Source organism: Choloepus didactylus, chromosome 6 (genome assembly GCF_015220235.1).
Source record: "Choloepus didactylus isolate mChoDid1 chromosome 6, mChoDid1.pri, whole genome shotgun sequence".
Classification (NCBI taxonomy): domain Eukaryota; kingdom Metazoa; phylum Chordata; class Mammalia; order Pilosa; family Megalonychidae; genus Choloepus; species Choloepus didactylus.
The window spans coordinates 149959293-149985115 of record NC_051312.1 but is presented as its reverse complement, the minus strand read 5'-3'; the positions used below and the strand labels follow the sequence as shown (position 1 = coordinate 149985115).

General features: G+C 40.3%; 1 protein-coding gene across 2 annotated transcripts in view; it reads right to left on the bottom strand.

Annotated features, from left to right (window-relative positions):
• Positions 1–1149: 1149 nt before the first annotated feature.
• The window catches only part of TMEM45B (transmembrane protein 45B), a 46599-nt gene continuing 21925 nt past the window's right edge, over positions 1150–25823 (bottom strand). For both annotated transcript variants that reach the window (XM_037841955.1, XM_037841954.1), the window contains exons 2-6: positions 7082–7270; positions 4911–5117; positions 4085–4269; positions 3388–3533; positions 1150–1791 (exon numbers count right to left, since the gene is read on the bottom strand). In XM_037841955.1, coding sequence (XP_037697883.1) covers positions 1680–1791; positions 3388–3533; positions 4085–4269; positions 4911–5117; positions 7082–7262 — 831 coding nt within the window. In that variant the 5' untranslated portion in view covers positions 7263–7270 and the 3' untranslated portion in view covers positions 1150–1679. The remainder of the gene's footprint in view (positions 1792–3387; positions 3534–4084; positions 4270–4910; positions 5118–7081; positions 7271–25823) is intronic.

Below are 25823 nucleotides of genomic sequence, written 5' to 3'. Positions count from 1 at the left end.
GCATCCTACCCTTTTAATCTAGAGAGGGGATCTTTTCTCTGAGAGTAAAACAGGGAATAGTTTCCTTCTTCCCACCTCCAATCCCTAAGGAGAGAAAACATTTTATACAAAGAACACAGTCAATGCCAGTATTAGTGCTTATTGAATGAATAAAGGGACCCAGGCATTCTTCATTTCTAGTAACTAAAGCCATATTTTTTAGTAGCTCATTCTTAATCCCAAAGCTGAGACTTCACCTCTGAAATTCTGGCTAACTGTGGGAGGTTACCTCTCTTTTAAGTACAGTGTTTCTTCCAAAGAGCATGCAGTGCTTCCCATAAACTCTCTGCCACGTGTTTATGACATAGCAAGGTGGTACAGTGAGAAATATGCTAGGCTTCAGGGTCTTACTGAAAACTGGTTTTGCCATTTACTGGCTGTGTGCCTAAATTTAGGCTGATGAACTTCTCTGAAGAATCTTTTGTATTTACATTTCAGGGGCTGTGTGAATCAAATGAGATATAACATATTTCAAATTCCAAAAGATGCTGTTCAAATGAAAGGTGTTACTTGGTCTGTGAGACCCCACAGATTTGTCCTAACCTACCTTATCAGCTTTTAGAATTTAATATATTTCTTAACTCATGAACTCTCCATGTTTTTTCACTGCCTTTGTACACTTTTCTCAGTGCCTGGAAAGTGCTTTTTCTGTCATGCGGACTCCCTGTTTCTCTTCCTCTCTGCTGCCTCTCGGTGGAGTCTGTCTTTGCCTCCTGGAGCCCCAGGCATGCCGTCCACGCCTGCTGGCCTCCCTCCCCGTGCACTGCGAACTCCCGCCTGGGCACGTGTTGGTCAGTGCTGGGGCATAATGGATGTTTAATCAATAATTGTTGAAGTTTAAGACAAAAACAGAAACAGATCCAGAACCAAAACTAGCGTGTCAGGTCTTTGTATTACTAGTTCAGGATTCATATCCTTTGTGGTTAGTTATATTAAATTCAGGGCCTCCCAGAACCTGACATTTTTCTGTCTACTTTATGACGTGTATTTCCTGTCCACATTCTCCTTTAGGGGTTCCAACTATCAGCCAGCCCACTAACTAGCTTCCTGATTTTTTTTTTTTTTAACCACCTTTGGCCTAATTTCATCACTTATTAACAGTAGTGTTGTAATATTGTGGTTAGGAGACATTTAATAAGTCATATTTAAAATACCAAAGCTTTTATATTATTTTACTTAAAAAAAACATACAAGTTAGCATTGTGTATCTAACATAAAGGCACTGTCATCACTTAACACTCGGATATCTTTCTGATAAAGCACTGCTTTCCTCAGCATAAAAGAGACAAGTCCAAAGCTGTAAGTTCTGCTGGATTCATATCTTAGGCTCACTCATTAGGCCAATTCCTGTTCTAGAACCTTCAGAGGCTCTGATTTCTCTTTACACACAAAGGCTTGCTGCTTATGGGTATTACTACATTTTTCTTTATGAAGGATACCACACCAACACAGATGATAGTTTGAAATGTTTAGAAATCCAAACCAGCAAGGTATACAAAGTGCCAAAGCCCTAATTTCTTATGAGAGCCTCCAGCTCTTTAAATTAAATATAGAGGTGCAAATACATAGCACCTTAAAATCAGAGCAAAGCAAGCATGAAAACAGGGAGCTCAGCTACTTAGAGGCACTGGGGTCCATTCTCACTCCTCATCTGAGTGGTTCAGGAGGGCCGTCTGGCAGGTGTAGTCTGACTTCAGCTTCGAAATCCCAATGATTTCTCCATCCTTGGGTCTCTTTAACCGAGTCAAAAGGCTGCAGCAGAGCAATGGTAAGAGCAAATAAAATTAGAAAATTTCTCTGACTCCTTTCCCCAGAGCTGTGAAGACATCTGCTGGTTCTTAAAGCATTTTCTTCATATCTAGTAAGGGAACGTGTCACTTGTTTACAAATTGGATTTCTCTGACAATATTTTACCCATTCTGCACAGCAGATGAATTGAGGCCAAACTTGGTTCTCCTGCCTCCTGGTCCATTGTCTCCCTGACATGGTGATCAGAAGGCAGAAGTAAAAGAAACTCCAGCCTCAAGTTCTCTTCTGTTTGTCTGCATAGTACTCTTTCTGGGTGAAGTGTATCTGCTCTGGGATGAGGGAGATAACTAGATGGGGGTGGGGAGGGCAGCTACAACAGCAGTGGAATAATACCACCTGCTGAATCCCCTTAGCACCAGCACCTTCATCACTGGGGCTTTGGTCAAGTAATTGAACCTTTTGAAGCTTTGGTTTCCTCCTAAATAAACCATGAGAACAATGCTTCCATCTTAAAGTGAGGAGGGTTAAATGAGGTGACACACAAAGTGCTTAGGCAGGGTGTGGACCGCAGTTTGTGTATAGTAATTATTGGCTCTTGTAATCTATGAGCACTTTCTAGAGCACTCCTATTATGGGATCTTGTTTGATTGTCACATCATCACTGGGAAGTAAGGCAAAACCAGAGATATGGTGATGGATCCCAGGTGGCGCAGGAACTACCATCAGTGCCGATCCCTGGTTTTCCCTGTCACAGCAGAGGCTTAAAATCTGTCAGAACTGCATCTGAAACCTGTGTCTACTGGGTTACTGTGGCCCATACAAGCTGTGCCGGTTTGAATGTATTATGTCCCCCAGAAAAAGCCATATTCTTTGATGCAATCTTGTGGAGCAGACATAATAGTGGGGATTAAGTTGGAACGTTTGGATTAGGTTGTTTGCATGGAGATGCACCCCACCCAACTGTAGATGATAACTGATGGGATATTTCCATGGAGGCGTGGCCCCACCCATTCAGGGTGGGCCCTGATCAGTGGAGCCATATAAATGTGCTGACTCAGGGAGATGGAACAGAGTGCAGCTGTGAGTGATGTTCTGAAGAGGAGCAAGCTTGCTAGAGAGGAATGTCCTGGGAGAAAGCCATTTTGAAACCAGAGCTTTGGAGCAGATGCCAACCACGTGCCTTCCCAGCTAACAGAGGTTTTCTGGACGCCATTGGCCATCCTCCAGTGAAGGTACCCGATTCCTGATGTGTTACCTTGGACACTTTATGGCCTTAAGACTGTAACTGTGTAGCCATATAAACCCCCTTTTTATAAAAGCCAATCCGTCTCTGGTGTTTTGCATTCCGCAGCATTAGCAAACTAGAACACAAGCCATTGGACTTCTCACAGCCTCCTCAGCCTTGATTGCAAAAGCAGGGGGTGAGAGCTGCCCTGCAAGGGTAGAGTGCCATGCACGGTCCTTGGCACGTTGCTGGCATTTGTGAAATGGTACAAGTTCATCAGCCCTACTTAGGATAGGTGGGCCACTGGCAATCCAGATTACACGAGGTAGTAAATTTGAAGGAGGGAGGTTCATTAAGAGGAAGCTCAGACATACCAGTAAACCAGAGAGTAGTTGGTGGCCACGATGCAGAGGGCAGCCAGGTAGTGCCAGCAGAAGCACATGGTGATGAACATGAGGTTGTGGTCATCTTTCTGGTCCCATGCAGGGGTTCCAAAAGGTGGGAACAGCACAAATGCAATCTGGCAGATCATAGGAAGAAGTTGATCTTGTCATTAGTTGGTCCTGAGCAGCAAGCTCTAGCCTTCCTCCTGTGGCTGCCAACGTTGCTCAGCATTCCCCGCTACCTCATCTCTGCCCCTCCTCTCCCCACCAGCATACAAAGCAAAGGCCTTTTCAGGCAGGAGCACTCCTCTAAGTAACTTCTGGGTTAGCTTGGGCTTTCCTAAAAGTAGAAATTGTCAGGGCCCGGATTTCAAGTGAAAGTTCATTGAGTAGAGACTGCAAATGGTATCAGTACCCCACTGGGGAGGACAGTTTGGGAATATGTTTGATCTGCTAGCTCTGTGTGCTCCATAGGTTTTTGCTTGTTAATGTAATGCAAGCGCAGGATATTCATGGGTAAAATTGCATAGGGTGTGCATGGGGAGAGCAGTGGCTCCCTAACCCCATTCATGTGGTCTGTTAGGGCTGCAGATCCAGGCTGCCTGGAACCTTGAGGATTTGTCTTGCACACACCCATTAGGGCTCCCTTAATCCACTCAACTAGAGGCGCATTGGTTTGAATAATCACCTGCCAGAACCAGGTACCCTGAAGAATAACAAGGTTGGTTCGGAAAAGTTCCAGCACAATGTTGTCCCGAAGGATCACCTCCAGGAAGATACTGAAAGCCCCAGCAAACAGAACATACAGCAGAAGAAAGTGGATGTGCTGATCCAGCGGTGGCCGGTTGTGAACATGGTAGTAGAAGAGCAAACCTGCCACAAACCCAATCACAGGCGTTATTAATGGACTGGCTTCTGCTTCAAAGGATTTGCTCTGCACTTTCCATCATTAGAAATCCTCCTACTCCTGTCTGAAAGCTAGACTTCTCAGGATTTAGGAAGCCAGTTTACAGAACTAGCTGTTTCATGTGTGTTTGTTAGAGGTTGTAAACAGCAGAGGATGTATCTTTTTAAATCTCCTTGGAGAACCCATGGGAAGGTTCAATACAGGGCAGGTAGGTAGAACACGTTGCCAATTTCTGACAAATTATATGCACATATACATGAAATTCCATTTGGTCCTCATTCAGCCTTCTTGCATCAGCTCTTCCTCAGGTACAGAAACGAGGCTGTTGAGTTACCAAATCTTTTTTCATTACCCAGTTTATGTGAGCTATAGTGAGTAATCTGTCTTAGCGGTTTGGTGCTTCCATGGGCTGCTCTGTGGAAGATGTCACCCGTACCACCCGGGGTGTCCATCCAAGTCCTGCCCAGGCTGTGGAAATCCAGGCCTTGGATTTGGGGAAGAAGGCTATCATAGTTGTGTTATTTCTGGTCTTTTGTACTCTGATCCCTCAGTAACACAATTTGTGGAAGTCTCTGCCCCCTCTTTTCCCTCCATTCCACTAAATCACCTTCAGTGAGTACTGCCACAGCCATGACTAGTCTGTCCACCCCCAAGGGAACATGGGTGACAAGATAGGTGACCATGTCGATGATTCCCGAGGCGGCAAAGAAGAGGTACATGGTGCTGTGCTGCCAGTTCATCAGCTTCACCCAGTGGTCATCATTGTAGAGATGGAGGTGGGGCCCATCAGGAACAAACTGCTCAGCCAGGATCCCTGTAGGGAGGGGAGAGTGGGAATGGGGGATGCAGGAGTAGCATCAGGATGGATGGGAGACAGCAAAGGATAACCTAACATCACAGACCACAGCAAGCTGTATGCTGGAGGGCGTCTCCGTTCAGCTATTTCAGTATAAAATAGCATCAATGCTGAGTAATCTGTAGATACCCTGCCTTGTTTTCAGGGGATGGGCAGTGGAAGAAGAAGAGCAATTGAAAGGCAGCTGCACAAGCCCCCAGGAAATTTATCCAGGAGCAGAGATGAAAGCCGGGCATTGCTTAAGTGAGAATGTGATTGCTAAGGGTACTCTGGGCTCCCTTGCCAAGTTAGCAGTGAAAGAAATCCCAGAAAGGAATAATTGGGTTGAAAATAACAGAATCCTAGTGGGCACAACACTGGTGATGAAAACATCTACATATGCATTCAGGGAGAGAGAGACCTGGAAAGTCTGTTTTCTCCAGGGCAGACTTCAAGCAGGTGCCCTTACCAGGTACAGAGCTAGTTCTGTGAGCTGTGGGCTCCCTCCAAGCCCTGCTTCCTTAAGCATCTGGAGAATAAGGGGAAGACCCTAGAATGCATTTCTGGACATGTCACATCTTGGGAGAGGTGAGGTTTTAAAGAGACTGGAGCTAGAGGATTGATGAAGCTGGGCTATAACATAGCTCTTAGCTCTCCTTCCTTCTGCTTTTCTCACCCACTTTGGAAGGCAAAAGATTGCCCCAAATGTTCTCGGGGAAGCCTCGAGTGAGTCCTCCAAGTCAACATTCTGAAAACCCTTGTTTCCCAAACTTGTTTCTCAAACCAGTCCCCTTCTGAATTCGTGTATAAAATATTGAGTTGGTGGAAACAACCCAGGAAAAGTAGTCTCTGGGAGGTGAACTCTTTGAGGGCAGGCACTGCACATGGTACAGCGAGGTCCTGGTGCCTGGTAGAAACTCAGCAGATAGGCGTTGAATGCGTGCTATTTTCACCCCCACCAAGAGGTCAAGAATAAATTTTCTAGCCATATTTAGGCAAAGTTGGTGCTGTCCTTACCATTTAGCCATACAGTCCCTACCACTTCTCAGCTCCCGAAAGATGAGCAAGTCCCTCTGCTGCCTGAATGACTGTCAGTGGGGGCATTCGGCTGGTCTAGAACTGGTCTAAACTGTGGGAACTGTTTACTCCAAGAGAAGCTGCTGCCTCTGCCTCGCTCCCTCACAGGAGACTGGGCCAAGGATGACAAGTGGCAGATAAGATCCATCTTCATCCAGATGATGGGCTGATCCTGAGGAGAAACACTTCTTACTGTTGCCACTGCTCATTCCTTGGAAGTTTCCAGGGAAGTAGGATGGGTCACCAGTGCCAGTGGAAGTGGGTAGATTTTGTTGGAATGGGCTGAATAAAGGAAGCTCCCTCTCAGTCTCTTCCATTGCCTGTCTATTTAGCCTTCTAGCATAAAGCATCCTTCTCTATAATTGCTTGAAATTTTGGGATGGGGTATATGCCAATGAGTTGGGTGTTAAGTATACTGAAATCAAACTCTAGTGGGTTCCCAAACTCAAGATGATTGGAGAGAAAAGGTGATTTTTCTGAGAATCTCAACTCCATTTAGTACTTTGTCATCACTCATGTCTATGAGCCTAATCTATTTTAATTTTTCCCTTTTCTATTTTTATTTGTGTTATATCTTTTTCATACAGTGTGTGTTCTATTCCTCCAACACATACCTGTGTCCTTCTAGGGCAAGGAATGTAGTTTAGCTGGTAGTTTTTTGTAGTGCACTGTGATGTTAAGGTGTTTCTAATTATTAATATTATGTGTTGTCCACAGTAGATGTTATGATAACATACCCTGGTGGCTGACTGGAAATCCTTGTTCTGTTACCTCTGCCTGTGGAAACACCTATTTTATTGGGCCCAGAAAATGGATTAAAGGTTCTGGGTATGATGGGAGGATCCCCTGAACCAATTGACCCTTACCAATGATCGAAAACAAAAGCCTGATGGCCGCTTCAATAATCTCGAGACGCTGATATTGACGAGTCAGTTGATCTTTCTTCTTCTTTTGGTGAAAGTATTTAAATGGGTACTTGATTGACCACCACAGTCCAACTATCAAGAAGAAGCTCCCTGGGAGAGCATGGCCCTTGAAGTTGGCCATCAGGACACCTAAAAAAATACAGAGACAGCCGTCATGTGGCTGAATGAAGAAAACATATCAGCGTCTATTTTGGCAGGAAACAATATATAACTGAGGATTCCAAATCATAAGCCACATAAGAAGGATCAAGTCATTCTTGTAAAACAAGCCTTTATATTATGTCATTGCGGTGGTGTCAAGTGAGTTACGTAACTAAGAGATACCACTGGACCTAACAGCTTTAAAAATGTGGGCAAAATAAAGGGACTGGAAAAAATTGATGATAGGTAAATATTCATCGTTCTCAGAATAGAGAAGTCTTCCCAACATGTACAGGAGGGAACTGGAAAAGAAAAGTATTCAACTATGTAAACATTTTATATATCAAAAGCAACATTAAAAGTCAAACAACAAACTGGCCAAAATGTAACATCTATGACAAACGACTGTTGGTTTATAGAGAGCCCGTACAAATGAGTAAAAAAAAAAAAAGCGGGTAAAAGGCACGAACAGACAATTTGCAAAATAATACAAATTGATAATAAATATCACTGTAAAAATTAAAGACGTGCAAATGAAAACTGCCATTTTCCACCTAATTTGAAATTAATTAAAAAAATACAGAATTTTGGTGTGGCACTTCAGTACAAATGAATATGGTCAATATGATCCAAGTTTTATAAAAATAAAATATATAAATCCCACTTCATTCCAAAAAATGTTTAGGCATCATTTGATTTTATCCCATTTACAGTAACGTGAGATTACAGGGTCAAAATTAGGAGTGTGAGTGAGGATTTATTTGGAAGAAAAAAATGACCATTTTCCCCTGTGATCTGGGATAAGCCGAGTGGGAGGGAAATAGTTGATGGTGATCTAGAAAATTCCACCCAGGAAGATAAACCAGGAAGATAAAGTGCTGGTGGACTGTACAGTCTGTTCTAATCCTGGCCAACAAGAAGTCCTACACCTCTATCCCTGCCCAAGCAGGTGTTAGGGCTGGTTCACGTCTTCCGCATTAACAGCTGAGGTTCATCAAGAATTTTATCAAGACCTTTCAGAAGCTTTTAAAAAATGTTACTAAAAGGTTTGGTACTAAAAGGCTTCTAATGAAAAAAAAAAAAGAAAAAAGCATGCTCATGCCCCACCCCTTTTTATCCCCTAAGGAAACCACTTTCAACTCTTTTAGCTGTCTCTTCTGTTACTAACCTCCATAATTCTCATCAATTTGTGCATGCTGCCATTTGTTAATGCATCGTTTTCAGGCATTATCTACCGACTTCCTGGATGAGAGATGAAGATTCAGCTCTCTCATAACCTCACCCTCCCCTGCATTCCTTCATTTTCACATTAGTTACATTATATGCTTCTACTTAAGTTATTAATTAGTGTTTCATTGGAATGACTGTAAGCCCCAAGCCCTTATCAGGGCCCAGAAGTCCCCACATGACCTGGCTCCAGCTTGTCTCTTCATCTCTCTACATACCTTCCCCTGGGTTACTTTGCTCCAGCCACACTTATCCCTTCTATTTCCTAAACAGTTAAGTGCAATCCACTCCTGCTTCAGGGACTTGCACAGATTCCTTCTTTCCAGGATGCTGTTTCCATAGAGAGTCAACATTGTCTCTCCTTCATTTTACTGGGCTCTCTTCAAATGTTATAATATTCCCTGACTACTCTGTGTGAAATAGCAGGCATGCCCCACTTTTCGATCCATGTATATATATTTCTAAACTTTCTTTAAAGCATGAATCACCATCTGATACTATTACTTATTCTTCTTTTAAGCATCCATCTCCATCCACAAGAATGTCAACTCCTTGAAAACTAGGATTTGATCTATTGTTATTGCAGTTTGCCCAGTGCTTATGATAGGACCTGACACACAGTAAGCACTTAATAAATATTTGTGAAAAAATGAATGCTGATCCAAGTAGCATATTATACTTTCTTTCTTCAACTTTAAAATTTTATTCTGGAGTTAACAGTTGCCTTGTTTTTCATTTCTATATTTTCTTATACATCTGTCACTGTTTTCCCACAAAAGAGCTAATAAATCTCTGCCACCTGGCCACTTTGGGCTTCTCATGCCTCTGAATCAACAGGCAAGGAAGAGGGTTACTATATTGCCCAGGGTCATTGATCTTGAATATCAGGGGGAAATGAAGGAATGAAGGTTTGGGTCACCCCACCAGGCAAGGAACAATGGCCAGCTGAAGTACTTGCTGAGGGTAAAGGGAACATGGAATGTGTAGTGGAAGAAGGTAATGAAAAATATGAACTATGACCACGTGACCAGTTACAGAAACAAGGACTGTGATGTATTTAAGTTACAGGATATCAAATGTAAATGTTATCCAAGGACCTGCGCCCTATTCTGGAGAGATTTGGTACATTTCTGGTTGCGCACAGGACAGTTGAATCTTGTTAGGCAAAACATATGTCTGTTATTGTGTTCTATTTAGAGATTAAGTATGGTTTAAGGTGATTGTTCTGTTTCCTAATGCTGCTGGAATGCAAAACACCACAAATGGATTGGCTTTTATAAAGGGGGCTTATTTGGTTACACAGTTACAGTCTTAAGGCCATAAAGTGTCCAAGGTAACACATCAACAATCAGGTAACTTCACTGGAGGATGGCCAATGGTGTCCAGAAAACCTCTGTTAGCTGGGAAGGCACGTGGCTGGTGTCCGCTCCAAGTTCTGGTTTCAAAATAGCTTTCTCCCAGGACATTCCTCTCTAGGCCTCAGCTCCTCTTCAAAATATCACTCTCAGTTGCTCTTAGGGCATTTGTCCTATCTTAGCTTCTCTTGAGCAAGAATCTGCTTTCAATGGCCATCTTCAAACTGTCTCTCATCTGTAGCTTCTGTGCTTTCTTCAAAGTGTCCCTCTTGGCTGTAGCAAGCTTGCTCCTTCTGTCTGAGCTTATATAATGCCCCAGTAATTTAATTCAGACCCACCCCAAATGGGTGGGGCAACACCTCCATGGAAATCATCCAACCAAAGTCATCACCCACAATTGGGTGGTGCGCATCTCCAGGGAAACACTCAAAGAATTCCAATCTAATCAACACTGATACTCTGCCCACACAAGATTACATCAAAGATAATGGCATTTTGGGGGACATAATATATTCAAACCGGCACAGTGATGGATATAGTTGTCAAGTTGACAAGGAGTTGACTGTGATGGTTGGGTTCATGTATCAGCTTGGCCACGTGATGGTGCCCAGTTTTCTGGTCAAGCAAGCACTGGCCTAACCATTACTGCAAGGACATTTGTGGCTGGTTAACAAGTCAGAAGCCTGGTTTATTAAATCACCAGTCAATTGCCTGCATCTGTGGCTGATTACATCAATGAAGGGAATGTCTTCCCCAACAAGAGAATTCAATCAGGGAATTCATCAAAGACCTTCATCGGAGTTGCCAGCTCGCTGCCAGCCTTACTGAATTTGGACTCATGCACGCTGCCCTACAGAATTTGGACTCATGTATCCCCACAGCTTTGCAAGACAATTTTATAAAACCTCATATTTACAGATATCTCCTGTTGGTTCTGTTTCTGTAGAGAACCCTGACTAATACAGTGGGCATCCTTGTCTTGTTCCTGATCTTAAAGGGAAAGCTTTCAGTCTTTCACCATTGAGTATGATGTTAGCTATGAGTTTTTCATAGATGTCCTTAATCATATTAAGGAAATATCCTTCTATTCCTGGTTTACTAAATGTTTTTATCAAAAAGGGGTGTTGGATTTTGTCAAATGCCTTTTCTGAATCAATTGAGATGATCATTCAGTTTTTCCCCTTGGTTCTATTAATGTGGTGTATTAAATAAATTGATTTTCTTTTGTTGAACTACCCTTGAATACCTGGGATAAACCCCACTTGATCATGGTGTATAATTCTTTTAATGTACTGTTGGATTCTATTTGCTTAGTATTTTGCCGAGGATTTTTTTTCTATATTCATAAGATATATTGGCTTGTAATTTTCTTTTCTTGTGGTGTCTTATGATCACCCAGTGTCTTTATATTGTTCATCTCTTTTGTCACATTCTCTCTCAACTCATTGATCTGATTTAAAAGATTTGCTTGAACATCTATAAATAGGTGTTTCAACTCCTGAATCTCAGTTGAGTTGTTAGTTTTCCTTTGACTGGGCCATATCTTCCCATTTCCTGATGTGGCTCATGATTTTTTGCTGTCTAAGCGTCTGATTTTCTTGATTGGTTTATTCTGGAGGTTGTTTTCTCTCTTTCACCTAAGGTTTTCTTATTGCTGACTCTGACCTCTCTCTTTTTTTTTTCTCTCCCTGGCCAGTTGTCAGATAGGCTCTGTGCCCCATACTTCCTGCCAAATCGTGTGCCCACCATGGCCTGCCACAGGGTTGGGAAGTAGAGTGCTGCTCTCTTTTCCGCTGGCTAGCAAGACATGGGATTGTTTTGGGGCCCTGTTTAGCAGTTGAGTCTTCCCTATTTCTTAGCTAGAACAGGGCTGGGCTTCCATACAGGGCATGTAGACCAGCTCCTGTGCTCCTAAGAAAGGGTCTGAAGCATCTTTTATTTTTATTTTTATTTTTTTAATATTCATTTTACTGAGTTATATTCACATACCATGCAGTCATACAAAACAAATCGTACATTCGATTGTTCATGGTACCATTACATAGTTGTGCATTCATCACCAAAATCAATCCCTGACACCTTCATTACCACACACACAAAAATAACAAGAATAAAAATTAAAGTGAAAAAGAACAATTAAAGTAAAGAAGAACACTGGTTGCCTTTGTTTGTCTGTTTGTTTGTTTCCTTCCCCCATTTTTCTACTCATCCATCCATAAACTAGACAAAGGGGAGTGTGGTCCTTATGGCTTTCCCAATCCCATTGTCACCCCTCATAAGCCACACCCTTATACAACTGTCCTCGAGATTCATGGGTTCTGGGTTGTAGTTTGATAGTTTCAGGTATCCACCACCAGCTACCCCAATTCTTTAGAACCTAAAAAGGGTTGTCTAAAGTGTGTGTAAGAGTGCCCACCAGAGTGACCTCTCGGCTCCTTTTGGAATCTCTCTGCCACTGAAGCTTATTTCATTTCCTTTCACTTCCCCGTTTTGGTCAAGAAGATGTTTTCTATCCCATGATTGGAGCATCTTTTAACAAGTATTTTACTTCCCTTGCACTTTCTGGACTGTCCAGCAGATAGAGCTGTTCAGTAACTTAATTATCCTCAGCGGCTGTTTTCCTCTGAGCACTGGCTTTGTATGACCCAGTGAGGTTGAACTGCAGGATTCCTATGCCCTCACTTTGTCAGTAAAATCTGGCTCGATGTCCTGCTTCCCCTGTCACAAAGTACTCCTTAGCCGACTCAGCACTCCAGCTGTCTCCAAGGCAAGGAAACAGCTGCCCGCTGCTGCTCCCCTCAAGGGTGGGGGAAGGGCTTTCAGACACAGGGCTGGAAATGATCTCTGTCCACGTTTTCTCAGTCTCTTTGTCCTTCACTGATCTGTGCTTTGAAATGTGCCCCCCGTCCACCAGGTCTTCAAACAGTGAGGGTATATTTCACTGCTGTGAGAGATTTTAAAATCTGTATCCGTGGTGGAAGGGTTCTGGTCTGCTGCTTCTATGCCTTTCTCACATGAAGACTGAGTGAGGGGGAAGGGAGAGGACTGGCTGATCTGGGACAGGAAATTCTTACCTGATATTTGTTCTCTTTTTTCAATTTGGCATTTGCAGGGTCTTTCTCCAGTCTATATCCCCCTCCAGAGTTTCAAACAATTCAGAATTGTCCTTCTTTTCACTGAATCTCTGGAGAGAAATTTTCAGTAGCTTTTATGTTGCCATGTTGATGATGTCACTCTTCTTGTGGTATCTTTATCTGGCTTTGTAATGAGGGTAATATTGGCCTCTGTGCCAGTTGAATGTATTATGTTCCCCCAAACACCATTATCTTTGATGTAATCTTGTGTGGGCAGACCTATCAGTGCTAATTAGATTGTAATTCTTTGAGTGTTTCCATGGAGATGTGCCCCACCCAACTGTGGGTGATGACTCTGATTGGATATTTCCATGGAGGTGTTGGCCCGTCCATTGGGTGGGTCTGGATTAGATTACTGGAGTATTATATAAGATCAGACAGAAGGAGCAAGCTGCTACAGCCAAGAGGGACACTTTAAAGAAAGTACAGGAGCTGCAGATGAGAGACAGTTTGGAGACAGCTGTTGAAAGCAGACTCTTGGTCCAGAGATGATAAGAGAGGACAAATATTTCAAGTGCAACTAAGAGTGACATTTTTGAGGAACTGCAGCCTAGAGAGGAACGTCCTGGGAGAAAGCCATTTTGAAACCAGAACTTTGGAGCAGATGCCAGCCATGTGCCTTCCCAGCTAACAGAGGTTTTCTGGACACCATTGGCCATCCTCCAGTGAAGGTACCCGATTGCTGATGTGTTACCTTGGACACTGTAAGGCCTTAAGACTGTAACTGTGTAACCAAATAAACCCCCTTTTATAAAAGCCAGTCCATCTCTGGTGTTTTGCATTGCGGCAGCATTAGCAAACTAGAACAGCCTCATAGAATGAATTAGAGAGCACTCTCTTCTCTTCAATTTTTTGGAAGAGTTTGAGCAGGCTTGATGTTTATTCTTCTTGGAATGTTTGGTAAAATTCCCCTGTGAAATCAACTGGTCCTAGGTTTCTCTTTGTTAGGAGGTTTTTGATAATTGATTCAATCTCTTCACTAGTTATTAGTTTGTTAAGATCTTGCATTTCTTCTTGAGTCAGTGTAGGTAGTTTGTGTGTCTCTAGGAATTTGTCCATTTCATGTAGGTTATCTAATTTGTTCGTGTTCATAGTATCCTCTTACAGTCCTTTTTAATTCAGTGGGGTCAGTAGTAATGTCTCCCTTTTCAATTCTGATTTTAGTTATCCGTGTCTCTCTTTTTTACTTCATTTCTTTTTTAAAACAATAGCCTTATTGAGATGTGATTCACAGACCATACAATTCACCTATTTAAAGCATTCACGTCATAGATTTTGAGTATATTCACAGTGTGCAACCATTACCACAATCAATTTTAGAATATTTTCATCCCCCCCCCCCAAAAAAAAGAAATCCCATACACATTAGGAGTCACCCCCATTACCCCCAATCCTTCCTTACTCACTTCTCCAGCCCTAGGCACACATCGTCCTTTTGTGTCTGGCTTATTTCACAAAGCATCATGTTTTCAAGGTTTATCCATGTTGTAGCCTGTATTAATACTTCATTCCTTTTTAGGGTTCATTAATATTTCATTGCACGGATATATCACATTTTATGTATCCATTTATCAACTGGTGGACATTTCCATATCCTTTTATAGATTTGAAAACTTAATCACTGCAAAAGGCAACTATCAGATATATCAAAAAAGAAATTACAAAGGCTTCAACAATCTTGCTAAGTAGTCCTACTTTTTATTCCTGGGACAATTTTTCCTAATAGCTCTGAAAGACACACTAAGATGGTTCTAGAAGTCTCAGTGTTTTCTTGCCATTATTCCTTTACTCTTATTTTTTTTTTTTGAATAGTTACTATTTTATTAACATTTAATTCACATGCTATAAAATTCATCCTTTTAAAGTGTACTAGTCAGTGATTTCTTTTTGGTATATTCACAGAGTGTGCAGCCATCACTACGATCTAATTTTAAAACATTACATCAACCCCAAAGAACTACCATACTTATTAGCAGTCACTCCCCATTTCTCCTTTCCTCAGCCTCTAGCAACCACTAATCTGCCTTCTGTCTCTATGGATTTTTCTATCCTGGATATTTTATATGAATTGAATCATGCAATTTGTAGCTTTTGGTGACTGGCTACTTTCACTTAGGCTAACATTTTAAAGGTTCATCTGTATTGTAGTATGTTTCACTAATTCATTCCTTTTTATTGCTGAGTAATACTCCATCATATGGATATAACCCTTTTTGTTTATTTGTTCATCAGTTGATGGATTTTTTGGCTATTATGAACAATGCTTCTCTGAACATTCCTGTACAAGTTTTTGTGCAGACATAGCCTTCGTTTCTCTTGGGTATATACTTAGGGGTGGAATTGTTGAGTCATATGGTGACTCTAACATTTTGAGAAACTGCCATTTTGTTTATCAAACTGGCTTCACCATTTTACCATGTATGAGGATTCCAATTTCTCCAAACTGTTGTCAACACTTTTTATTGTCTTTTTTTTTTTTTTGGCCATCCTAGTGGGTTGGAAATAGTATTTCACTATGATTTTGTTTTCAATCTCCCTAATGGTTAATGATGTTGAGCATCTTTTGCATGTGCTTATTGGGCATTTCTATGTCTTCTTTGGAGAAATGTCTATTCAAATCCTTTGTCCATTTTTAATTAAATTGTCTTTGTATTGAGTTGTAATAGTTCTTTATATGTTGCAGATACAAATCCCTTATCCAATATATGTTTTGCAAATATTTTCTACCATTCTGAGGGTTGTCTTTGCACTTTCTTGATGGTGTCATTTGAAGCAAAAAAGCTTTTAAATTTGGTGAAGTCCAATTTATCTATTTTTACCTTTTGTTGCTTGTGATTTTACTGTCATATCTAAGAAACTATTGCCTAACCCAAGGTCACAAAGATTTAATCCTATGTTTTCTTCTAAGAGTTTATAGTTTTAGCTCTTGTATTTAGGTCTTTGATCCAGTCTGAATTAATTTTTATATATGGCATGATATGGGAATCCAATTTCATTCTTTTGCATGAAGATATCCAGTTATCCCAGTCATTTTTTGAAAAGATTATTCCTTCCCCATTGGCACCCTTGTCTATCCTTCTACTTTCAAAAGTGGATTTCATCTATCTTCAAGAGGAAACTTGCCTATAACAAGCTCAAAGTATGGTGAAGACAGAGTACTATCATGCATATAATAAATGCTGCAAGAGTGTACAGACTGTTACGACAATAAAGGAGAGGAGTCCTCTTCAGCCTGGGGCAAATCAAGAAGGATTATAGTGGGAAGTGTCACTAAAGCTTTCTTGAAAAACAAGTAAGTATTACTCAAGTAGTGTAGCTGAGGTTCCAGGCAGGGGAAATAGCACATACAAAGGCTGAGAGGCTGTTGTAGCAAATCACAGATATGGTTGGAATTGAGTCATAATATCACTTACTCTTTACCCTACCATTCCCGCCTTCTTTACTAAGAAAGACTATGTGTAATTCCCTTCCAGGGGTGGAATGAATTAAACTGTGAAATCTTCTTAGATTGGGACTGAACAAAACAGGGTCCTTAAAAAATCAAATCACCAGATGCCATGGCCCTGCGCATCCGGGAGTCTCTGGGAAAGGACAGGAACCACCTCACACACGAGTGTGAGGAAGGCTAAGCTGGGAAAGACTTAAGTTGAGTCATGTATTCAGGTGCATTCTATGTCTACATTTTCCCAAAGGAAACTGGATTCCTAAACTCCCTTGAAGGGAGAATATTACCACATAATATTACCACTTCTACTGCTAAGACCTTGGGCAAGTTCCCTAGCTTCTTTGTCTTAGTCTGCCAGGTGCTATGGCAAATATGACACACTGGCTGGCTTAATAACAAGAATTTATCGTCTTACTGCTTAGGAGGCTAGAAGTCCAAAATCAAGGTATTGGCAAGGCTATGCTTCCTCCTGGAAGTCTACCTGGCTGCAATCCCTGGAGTTCCTCCACTCGCATCTCTCTCTCCTTGTATCTGCTCTTCGGGTTTCCACTGACTTCTGGGCTTCTGGATCCTCTCTGGCCTACTTGTTGGACAGACTGCATCTAAATTTCTTCTGCTTATAAAGAACTCCACCATACGGATTAAGGCTCACCCTGATTCATAACATCTTCAAAAGGTCCTATTTGCAAATGAGTTTCACACTTACAGGTAAACAGATTAAGATTAAGAGCATGTGTTTCACTGGGGTACATAATTCAATCTACCACACTCTGTGAATCTTAATACTCCTGCCTCTAAAACAGGGATATTAATACCTACCTCAGCAGGATCTTGTGAGGATTAATTGAAAATGGAAAAGGTCTAGCTGCTCACTAGATAAGTGTTCAATAAATAAATATTATTTTCCTTCTCTTCTCTGGTGCTTTTATGTGCATTCCCACAATTAATGGGGGAGAACTAATCGTCTCTCCTAGAACAAGTATAATTACCAAATTAAGGCTGTTCTTTGTTTTTGAGTAGGTAACTCCAAAGGAAAAACTTCACTGTTGAAGCTCCACCTAATCCTGGAAAGGGGACTGTCTGAGTCTACCTTTTAATCAGAATGGGGAGGGTGCTTGTTGGTGGGTGAATAGGTTAGGGTTGCTCACAGCATATCATTTTACTGCAGGACATGGTCTTCATACTTTCTGGGTCTGTCCTTGACAGCAGGAGTACTCAGGTCCTTTCTGGACTGAGTTGACTTTGGAATACAGCCAACCTTGCCTGACTCAGCTTTCTGTTCCTCTACAAATAATAAGGTCAGTACTCCTCCCTCATCTTCTAGGAGCTTTTTAGAAATAGAAAGCAGGAAAGCACAAGGTACAGCATTGAAAGTCCTCTTCTCCCAGAGGCTGACGTGACTGTGGCCACAGTCATGAATTTCGAGGTGTATCCCTGCTTTAGCAGTAGTCTGAGAGCCTCCAACTAATCCTGGAGTCCATCACCCTGTTCAAAATTTGACAGTCACAATGTTTATTGTCATTCACTCTGGAAGTGGTTGCTTGGTACAACATGGTCAAAAGGGGCAAGGTTGGAATAAAACTCTGAACCTTGCTCTGTCATGACTTCACCATGATAAGGAGCAAAACTACCATGGACAAGAGCTCCTTTAACACCAAGCTCAATTTGGTTCCTGGAGTTGAGCCCAGTCCTGCTTTGTTTTTTTTTTTTTTTTTTTTTTTTTTTCTTTTTTTTTTTAAATGTCAGCCTATTATATACAAGACTCTATGTTAAGTACTGAAGAAATAATAAAATGAATAGGAAATGGTCCCTAACCTCAAGTCATTTATAGTCTTGGAGGGGAGCTGTACATGTGTGAGAGATTGAATGTCATGAGACATACTGATAGCAATTCTTGGAGATACAAGATGTTAAGTGAGTAAGTCTCACCAGAGAGTCTGAGAAGACTGCACAGAGTGAGTGGCATTTAAGCTGGGCCCTTTTTCATTGCCTCTTTCAAACTCATGAGAATTAGGTAGTCTTACTGGAATCCTGAATTAGAGACTCAAGATGAAACTGGACTAAATTCCATTCTATCTCGATATCTAATAAAGAACAGTGGCCTCTGAGTCAGAAAACCTGGGTTCTTGTCCAGGTCTGCTATGAACTCACTCTATGGTCTTGAGTAAGACACATGTTGTAGTAGTTTGGAGTTATGTAACCAGAAAAACACATTCTTAAACTTAATCCTGAGGGTGTGAACCTTTGTAAATAGGACCTTTTGATGAGATTATTTCATTTAAGGTATGGCCCAACCCAGTCAGGATGGGTCTTAATATTACTGAAGGCTTTAAAGGGAAGGTCACAGAGAGGGAGAAAGCCACAGGCATCAGCCAGAAGCTGGAAGTCAATGGAACTGGGAAGCCAGGTGAGGCCACCACGTGCATGGCCAAGTGACAGAAAAGCCAAGGATTAAGGATTACCAGTAGCCAGCCCCAGAATGCCACAGTCTTATGGGCTAAAACATCCCCTTGATAATGCTTTGATTTTGGATTTCTCCTAGCCTCCAGACCATGAGCCAATAAATTCCTGTTGTTTAAGCCAATCCATTGCATGAAATTTGCTTTAGCAGCCAGGAAACTAAAACACATACCCCTTCAGGATCATAATTTTCACACTTGTTAAATGGATAGCTTGAAAGAGGTAATCTCCATAGCCCTTCCTAGTTCTAAAATTCCTTTCTGTCTTTACTCTTAATTAATACATCACAAAAACAAAATGTAGGAATTAAAGCAAGATTCACTACAGTAAGAGAATGTGGAAATATGGTTATGGATATTATATACCTACAAAGAAACAAGTTACCAGTTTCAGTTTCAGCATACATTTGAGTGAAAGGGGCATCTCTGGACTTGAAAGTTTGTTTCATTTTTCAAGCAACAAGGAAAAAAAAAAAAACGTGTATAATATGTTTTCCTGTGATTAACACTATCCCCAAGCCCAATGCTATCAGTCAATCCAAAGAATACATTTAGTTCAGGATTCTCTTTCTGGATACTCAAGGGCAATAATAATTGACCGGATTGAAAGATCTCTCCAAGACATGGAAGCAAATTTCCAAGATGCCAGACCACTGAGCATCATTTCTCTAAGGTCCAGGCTCTCTGCTTTCTTCAATTCTAAAAGTGATCATATCTACAAATTCCTATCTTCCTTCCTTCTTTCAGTCCCTCCTCTGTACCAGTAGTGATGCAAAATGGATGCTGAGCTTCCCCCTTTATACCCCAGTCCTGCTGGTTATATGCAGGCTCCTACTCCCACTTCCCATAGACTAGTTTTTTAACACCCTCATCAACACCCACAAACCTGAGTTCACACAATTCTGAGTAAACCTTCCCATCCAATTCATTACACAATCGAGACCGTGAGTCACAAATCACCTCACTTTTCCTATTCTCCACCTACAAATCCTTCTCTGATTCATTCTGCCTCTTACAGGTCAATCCTCCACCTATGTTTTTGCTCATGTGCTCACATGTATCTTCTGAGATTAAGTTTCATCAATCAAAACCTATCCCACCCTTTATTGTCTTTCATCTTAGATTCTAAACAGGCTCAAGACTTCAACAAACAAAATAATAAAAGGAAAAAAGTATTCATTGACTGTGGGTTTCTTAAGCACTGCCCTGTGTCTCTCTTCCTATTTAATATTTCAAACAGAAAAATGATATATCTAATCATGTAAAAGAGTATACAAACAGTGATAATTCCTATAAACAAAACAAAATTATCTCAATGCATTTAGTTCCTTGGTTCAGATAAAAATAATTTGAATAGCAAGGGTTCTGTGTAGGCATGTTTGTAAATATACAAAGGAGGAAAAAGGGGAAGTATTGATCTGTATTCAGATTTATTCTGCAACCTATGTATGATGAGAATAGTGCAACAATATCCTCATCTGTAAAGTTTACAACATGGCCACTATTTTTTGATATCAAATAAGATGACTATAAATATCTGAAAATTAAATACTATTCTGAAACTTAAAAAAAATAATAGAGGGGCATATAGGGAAAAAATATACCTATTGCAAACTAATTACCGTGAGTAGTATTTTAACGTTCTTTCATCAACAGTAACAAATGTACTATACCAATACTATGAGTCAACAATGGGGGTGGGTAGTTAGGGGTATGGGAGGATTTGAGTTTCCTTTTTTTGTCTGTATTTCTTTTCTGGAGTAATGAAAATGCTCTAAAAATTGAGAAAAAATTAATTGTGGTGATGGATGCACAGCTGTATGATGGTACTGGGGGCAATTGATTGTACACTTTGGATCTTTGGATAATTGTATGGTATGTGAACAATCTCAATAAATAAAAAAATTTAAAATAAAAAAAAAAAGAGTACACAGAATAATTTAACAACTGTGTTCCACCACCCATGGATGATTGTATGGTATCTGAATACATCTCAATAAAACTGAATTTTTTTTTTTAAAAAAGAGAGAGAATTATCAGTTTAAGTGTTACCTACCAGTATTGCCCAGAGAGACTGAAACTTAACAACCTTGGGCTGTTCTTGAAGTGAAACCAGAATACGCATTACTTAACGCTAATACTTAGTGACATTGAAAAACTGCCGGAGATGACTGATTGTATGGTCTCCTGAATGTCACCATTATTCAAATTTTAACTATTAAGCTGCTATTCACTTTCAGAATCCCAGATTGTTTAACTTTAGATGTTGAAATGTTTTGTGTCATGTCTGTGAAGAAGTGTAATTTAAAAGGAGTTTGTATCCCTTAATGTGCTGAAGAAACTGCATGCTTCTGCATTGTCCATTTCCCATCATTACTGTGCTACATTTTTATCCATGCCTGAGTATTTTCCTAAGGTACTAATTCTAGAAACAGCTACCCATGTCACGAAACACTTGCCAGTTCCAATCAAGTCAATGTCATTTAATAAATGTAAAAAAATATTTTTTTTTGGTGTGGTAGGAGTATATTGGAAGGAATGAAGTTATTTCAGGGTATTTGTTTTTCCCATTGCTTTGCTTTGTTTTGTTTGGAAATTTTTTTTATTTGATAAATAAAGTAATAAAAAAAGACAGTAGAAATAAAAAAAATCATCCATAACTTCCTCTGCCCAAAGATAAACACCATCTACATTTTGATGAATGTACTTTTTGTGTGTATAGTTTTCAGATATGATAGTAACTATGTTTTTATAAAACTATATTATACATTAGAAAAATCAGCTAAGGTATTTGAAAAAAAACCTGGAAATACGCTTGTCTCTACTTACTTCCTCCTCTTCATCATCACTCTGTATTTATTCTCCTAAATGTCACCAAATGACCTCCGCAGGTTAAATCCAATGAAAGTGTTAAAAATAGTCCTTTAATAGACTTCTCTTCTGTTCTTGATGCTACTCTGAAGCTGACACTGTTAACTAGTCACTTAGTCACTTGTCTTTGAAATATTCGACTTCCTTTGGCTTTCATGATACTACTCTCTCCTGGCTCTTTTCATCCTCTGTGATGGTCCCTTCTCCATCTCCTTCAAGAGGTCCTCTTCCTTTGCCTGTCTTTTAAAAAGTAGCAGTCTGGCCCACTGTTCTTTTATATATCTTCATCTTGCAAGAACCCATACACTCCAATGGCTTAAGTACCACTTATATGCTGATGACTCTACAGCCCTGACCTCTTCCCTAAATTTCAGACTCATATACTCAACAACCTGCTGAACAGATGAACACACATATAAACACATGGATGTTTTTTAGACACCTCAACATCATGTCCAGAACTGAATCCATTATCTTCCCCACTTAATTGGCTTCTCTTTCCATATTCCAAACTCGGGTAAAGACATCCAGTCAATCATAAAACCAGAACCCTAGGGGTCACCCCTGACTCCTCTTTCCTCACCAGGCCTTGCAGTGTCCCAGTTCCCCAAGACTCAAAGGTCCTGCTTTTGATTTTGCTGCCTCAGATTTTCTGTTGTTCTCTCTTCCCTTTCTATTTCTACAGCCAGTACCTCACTGAGGCTGTCATTGTTCTTTGCCTGGACTATTGCAATGACTCTAGTCCCTCCCTCTGTAAATCCTTCTTCCACTTCAGCCTGAGTCATTTACCTAAAATGAAAACCCCACTACACCACTATGCAATTTTAAGTACTGCATTGGCTAATCACCACAGTAAGGAGGTTGTGCATTGCACAACATAGTCCTATCTCCTTACCTATCTCTCCAGCCTCATCCATTTCATGTTTCTTCATCTGGCTCATCCTGATTCAGTTTTCAATACTCGGGTCTCATCTCCTCTAGGAAGCCTTCCTAGAAACTACAGTTTGGGCTTAGTGCCCCACCTCTGTAATTCCACAGCACCTTGTACATGTCTCCATTTTGGTCACTTACCATGTCATAATAAAATATCTGTTTGTATACATCTTGCCTATAGTCTCCTCAAGAGCAGAGACCTTATCTTCTTCATCTTAAACTGTCCATGGCCTAGCATTGATCTTGACATAAAGCAAGAGTTCTTGAACTATACTGAACTGAGGCAACTTAGAGTTAATAATGAAAAACGAGGATGCCATCTCCTAAATACAGTCACTGGTAAGGCTAGATGAGTCTTTAAAAATTTTTAGAGCTAGATGAGTCTAGTATAGTGGCTCTCAGACTTGGGTATGGGTAAGTGCCTCCCCCTCAAGGGACATCTGAAACCACAAGGCAAACATGGTACATTATCCCAGAGCATCAATAAGCAGACTGGGCCCCAGCCTTTAAGTCTTTCTTTGGGGGTTGCCTGAGAAGGGAAAACAACAGTGGAAAATCCAGTATCTGGTGGCTAGGCTTTCCAGTTAAGAGGTCTTTGAAAGCTAAACCTGGAATCATTACAGTAATACATATGATCTGGTCCCTTAATGTGATCTAAAACTTTCCCAGCAAAAAAGGAAGAGTGACATATCTGCCACAAGTTTTGGTTATCACTCGTCAGGCCATGTAAGGAGTAAAAATGGCAAGGGTTTACAGTGACCTTCAAGGGCAGAAATTTTCTCCCAAATTCTGTAATCAAGACATTCTCTAATACCATAGAGCTATTAGAAAAATATTTTTGTAAAGAAAAATACTATACTAATTATACTTTTCCATCTTAATTAAATCTTCTGTTAAGACAAAAACTAACATAGTATGGAACTTCCCCAAAGGCCCTAATTTACTTGGGATTAATAAGTGTTTCATTTTAGGTAGGTAATTCATATTTTGAAAATGTTATTTCAAAACAATTAGTTGTATTCATGTTCAAAGAACATTCATTACCTCAAGATCTCTGAGCTTTTTATTTTTTATTTTTTAATAGAAAATAACTTAGTCTCCATGCAAGCCATCAATCCTCCCATACTAGTGATGAAAGAAAATGCACAGAAGAGCATCAGGTACTTCAGGGTGGGGGCAGGGTCATGAACAAAATTCAAAATCCTAGATTACCACATTCCCATCTTTCAGTAACCTCTGTAATTAAACAAATTGCCTAATAAATGAATTTAAGTTTTATTATTAGTGGCCTTTCCTCAAACAGGATTAAATTACTAGAGGTGAGGTCTTTCTACTGAGAAATTTATATACTAGAAAGCTAGGGGGGACAGATAATGATAAGCTGTCAAAAAAATACTTCTCTGCCTAATCACCTTACAATGAAGCTCGCCAATCTACTGCCATACTCACAGGCTAAGCATCCAAACTATGTTTTCATACACCATTCTCAAACAGGAACATGTGAATCAAGTTGCCAACATGAAAGGCAGAACCAAAAACAACAGAAAAAGGGACTTTGCCAAAAACACAGACATTGTAGGTAGCAGAGGAAAACCTTTAAAATGTAGGAAAAAATATACTGACAACACTCTCAGAGAAATGAGAAGATACTACATCCATGAAATAAAAACAGGATACTATGAAAAAGAACATTTAGAAGCGCCTCTGTCCCCTCCCCCAACTAAAAGCCCTTGGGAATTAAAAATATGGTGATAGAAATTTTAAAAGATAATAGAAGGGTTGTAATATTTATCAACACTAAGAGACAAGAGATTTTTTTTTTTTAAATAAGAGAGCAAAGATAAGAAAATTGGAGAACAGATTCAAGAGATCCAACATCTAAATAATGTAAATTTCGAAAAGAAAGAACAGAGGAAAAGCAGAAGGAAATTACATAACAGAAGAAAACCATCAAGAACTGAAGAATATGATTTTTAGATTGAGGAGGCCTATTAAATACTGGAACAATGACTAAAAAAAGACCAACACCAAGCAACAACATCAAGAGATTTCAGAATATCAGGAATAAAGAACAGAACACTCTACAAACTTCCAGAGATTAAAACAAAATGCAAGACATCAGGAATCAGGATGGCATCATGTTCTCAACAGCATCATAAGAATGTAGAAGAACATGGGCAACGCTTTCAAAGCTCTGAGAGAAAATCATTTCCAACTTAATATTCTATACCCAGCCAAAACTATCAATCAAGTGTGAAGGAAGAAAAAATGTTTTAAATGTGCCATATCTCTAAAAGCTTACCTTCCTTCAGGCGACAACCAGATTTTGTGGGGTCTGAGTCTTATGTAATTTTGGGGGCCTCTTTAAGAAAAAGAATGTAAAATTGCAGATACAAAATTGGGTATGAAAGTGAATATTATTTTAGAACAAGAAAAGAAATCACAACAAATCAGGTCCATGCGGTTCGGGGCTCTTTCTTTAAGGATCTCTTAAGGAAATCCTTAAATACTTCTTGACACAACCACGCTTTTCCTCCCCATTCAACAACTACTAGCCATGAGCATCATCAGTTTCAGGATAAATTTGCTTCTGCCTCTAGGTGCCCTTTCCCAGAAAACTATGCTCCAGCAAAACCAAGGAAAGGGAAGGCATGGAACCCAAGAAATGGGAATCTGGTGCAATTCCCAGGGTGGTAGTGAGGGTAAGTCCCAGAAGGACAAGAGGCCCAGAAAATGGGGAACAAACAGGGAGGAGTCCAAGAAAAAAAAAAAAAAAAAAGTCAAACTGATGAATTATCTGATGTTTATTGAGAGGAATTTTTCAGTTCTGTCAAACTTGGAGGAAAAATTGGTGATGAGTCTTCAAAAATGATGCAGCTGAAGACAATGTAGCAATGACTGAGTCTAGGAAAAAGGAAAGGTTGTAGAAGAAAGGAAGTGTAACAGTCATGGCCAGTCACATGTCTAAGTTGTGAATAATGTTTACAGAGCCACAATGAATAAATGTTGATTTAGTCAAAAGCTAGGATATAACAATATTCAGAGTTTGTAAGAAAGGGAGGTACATGTGGGATAGAATGATGGGACGTAAGAAAGCTTAGTCCTCATCCTCCCAGG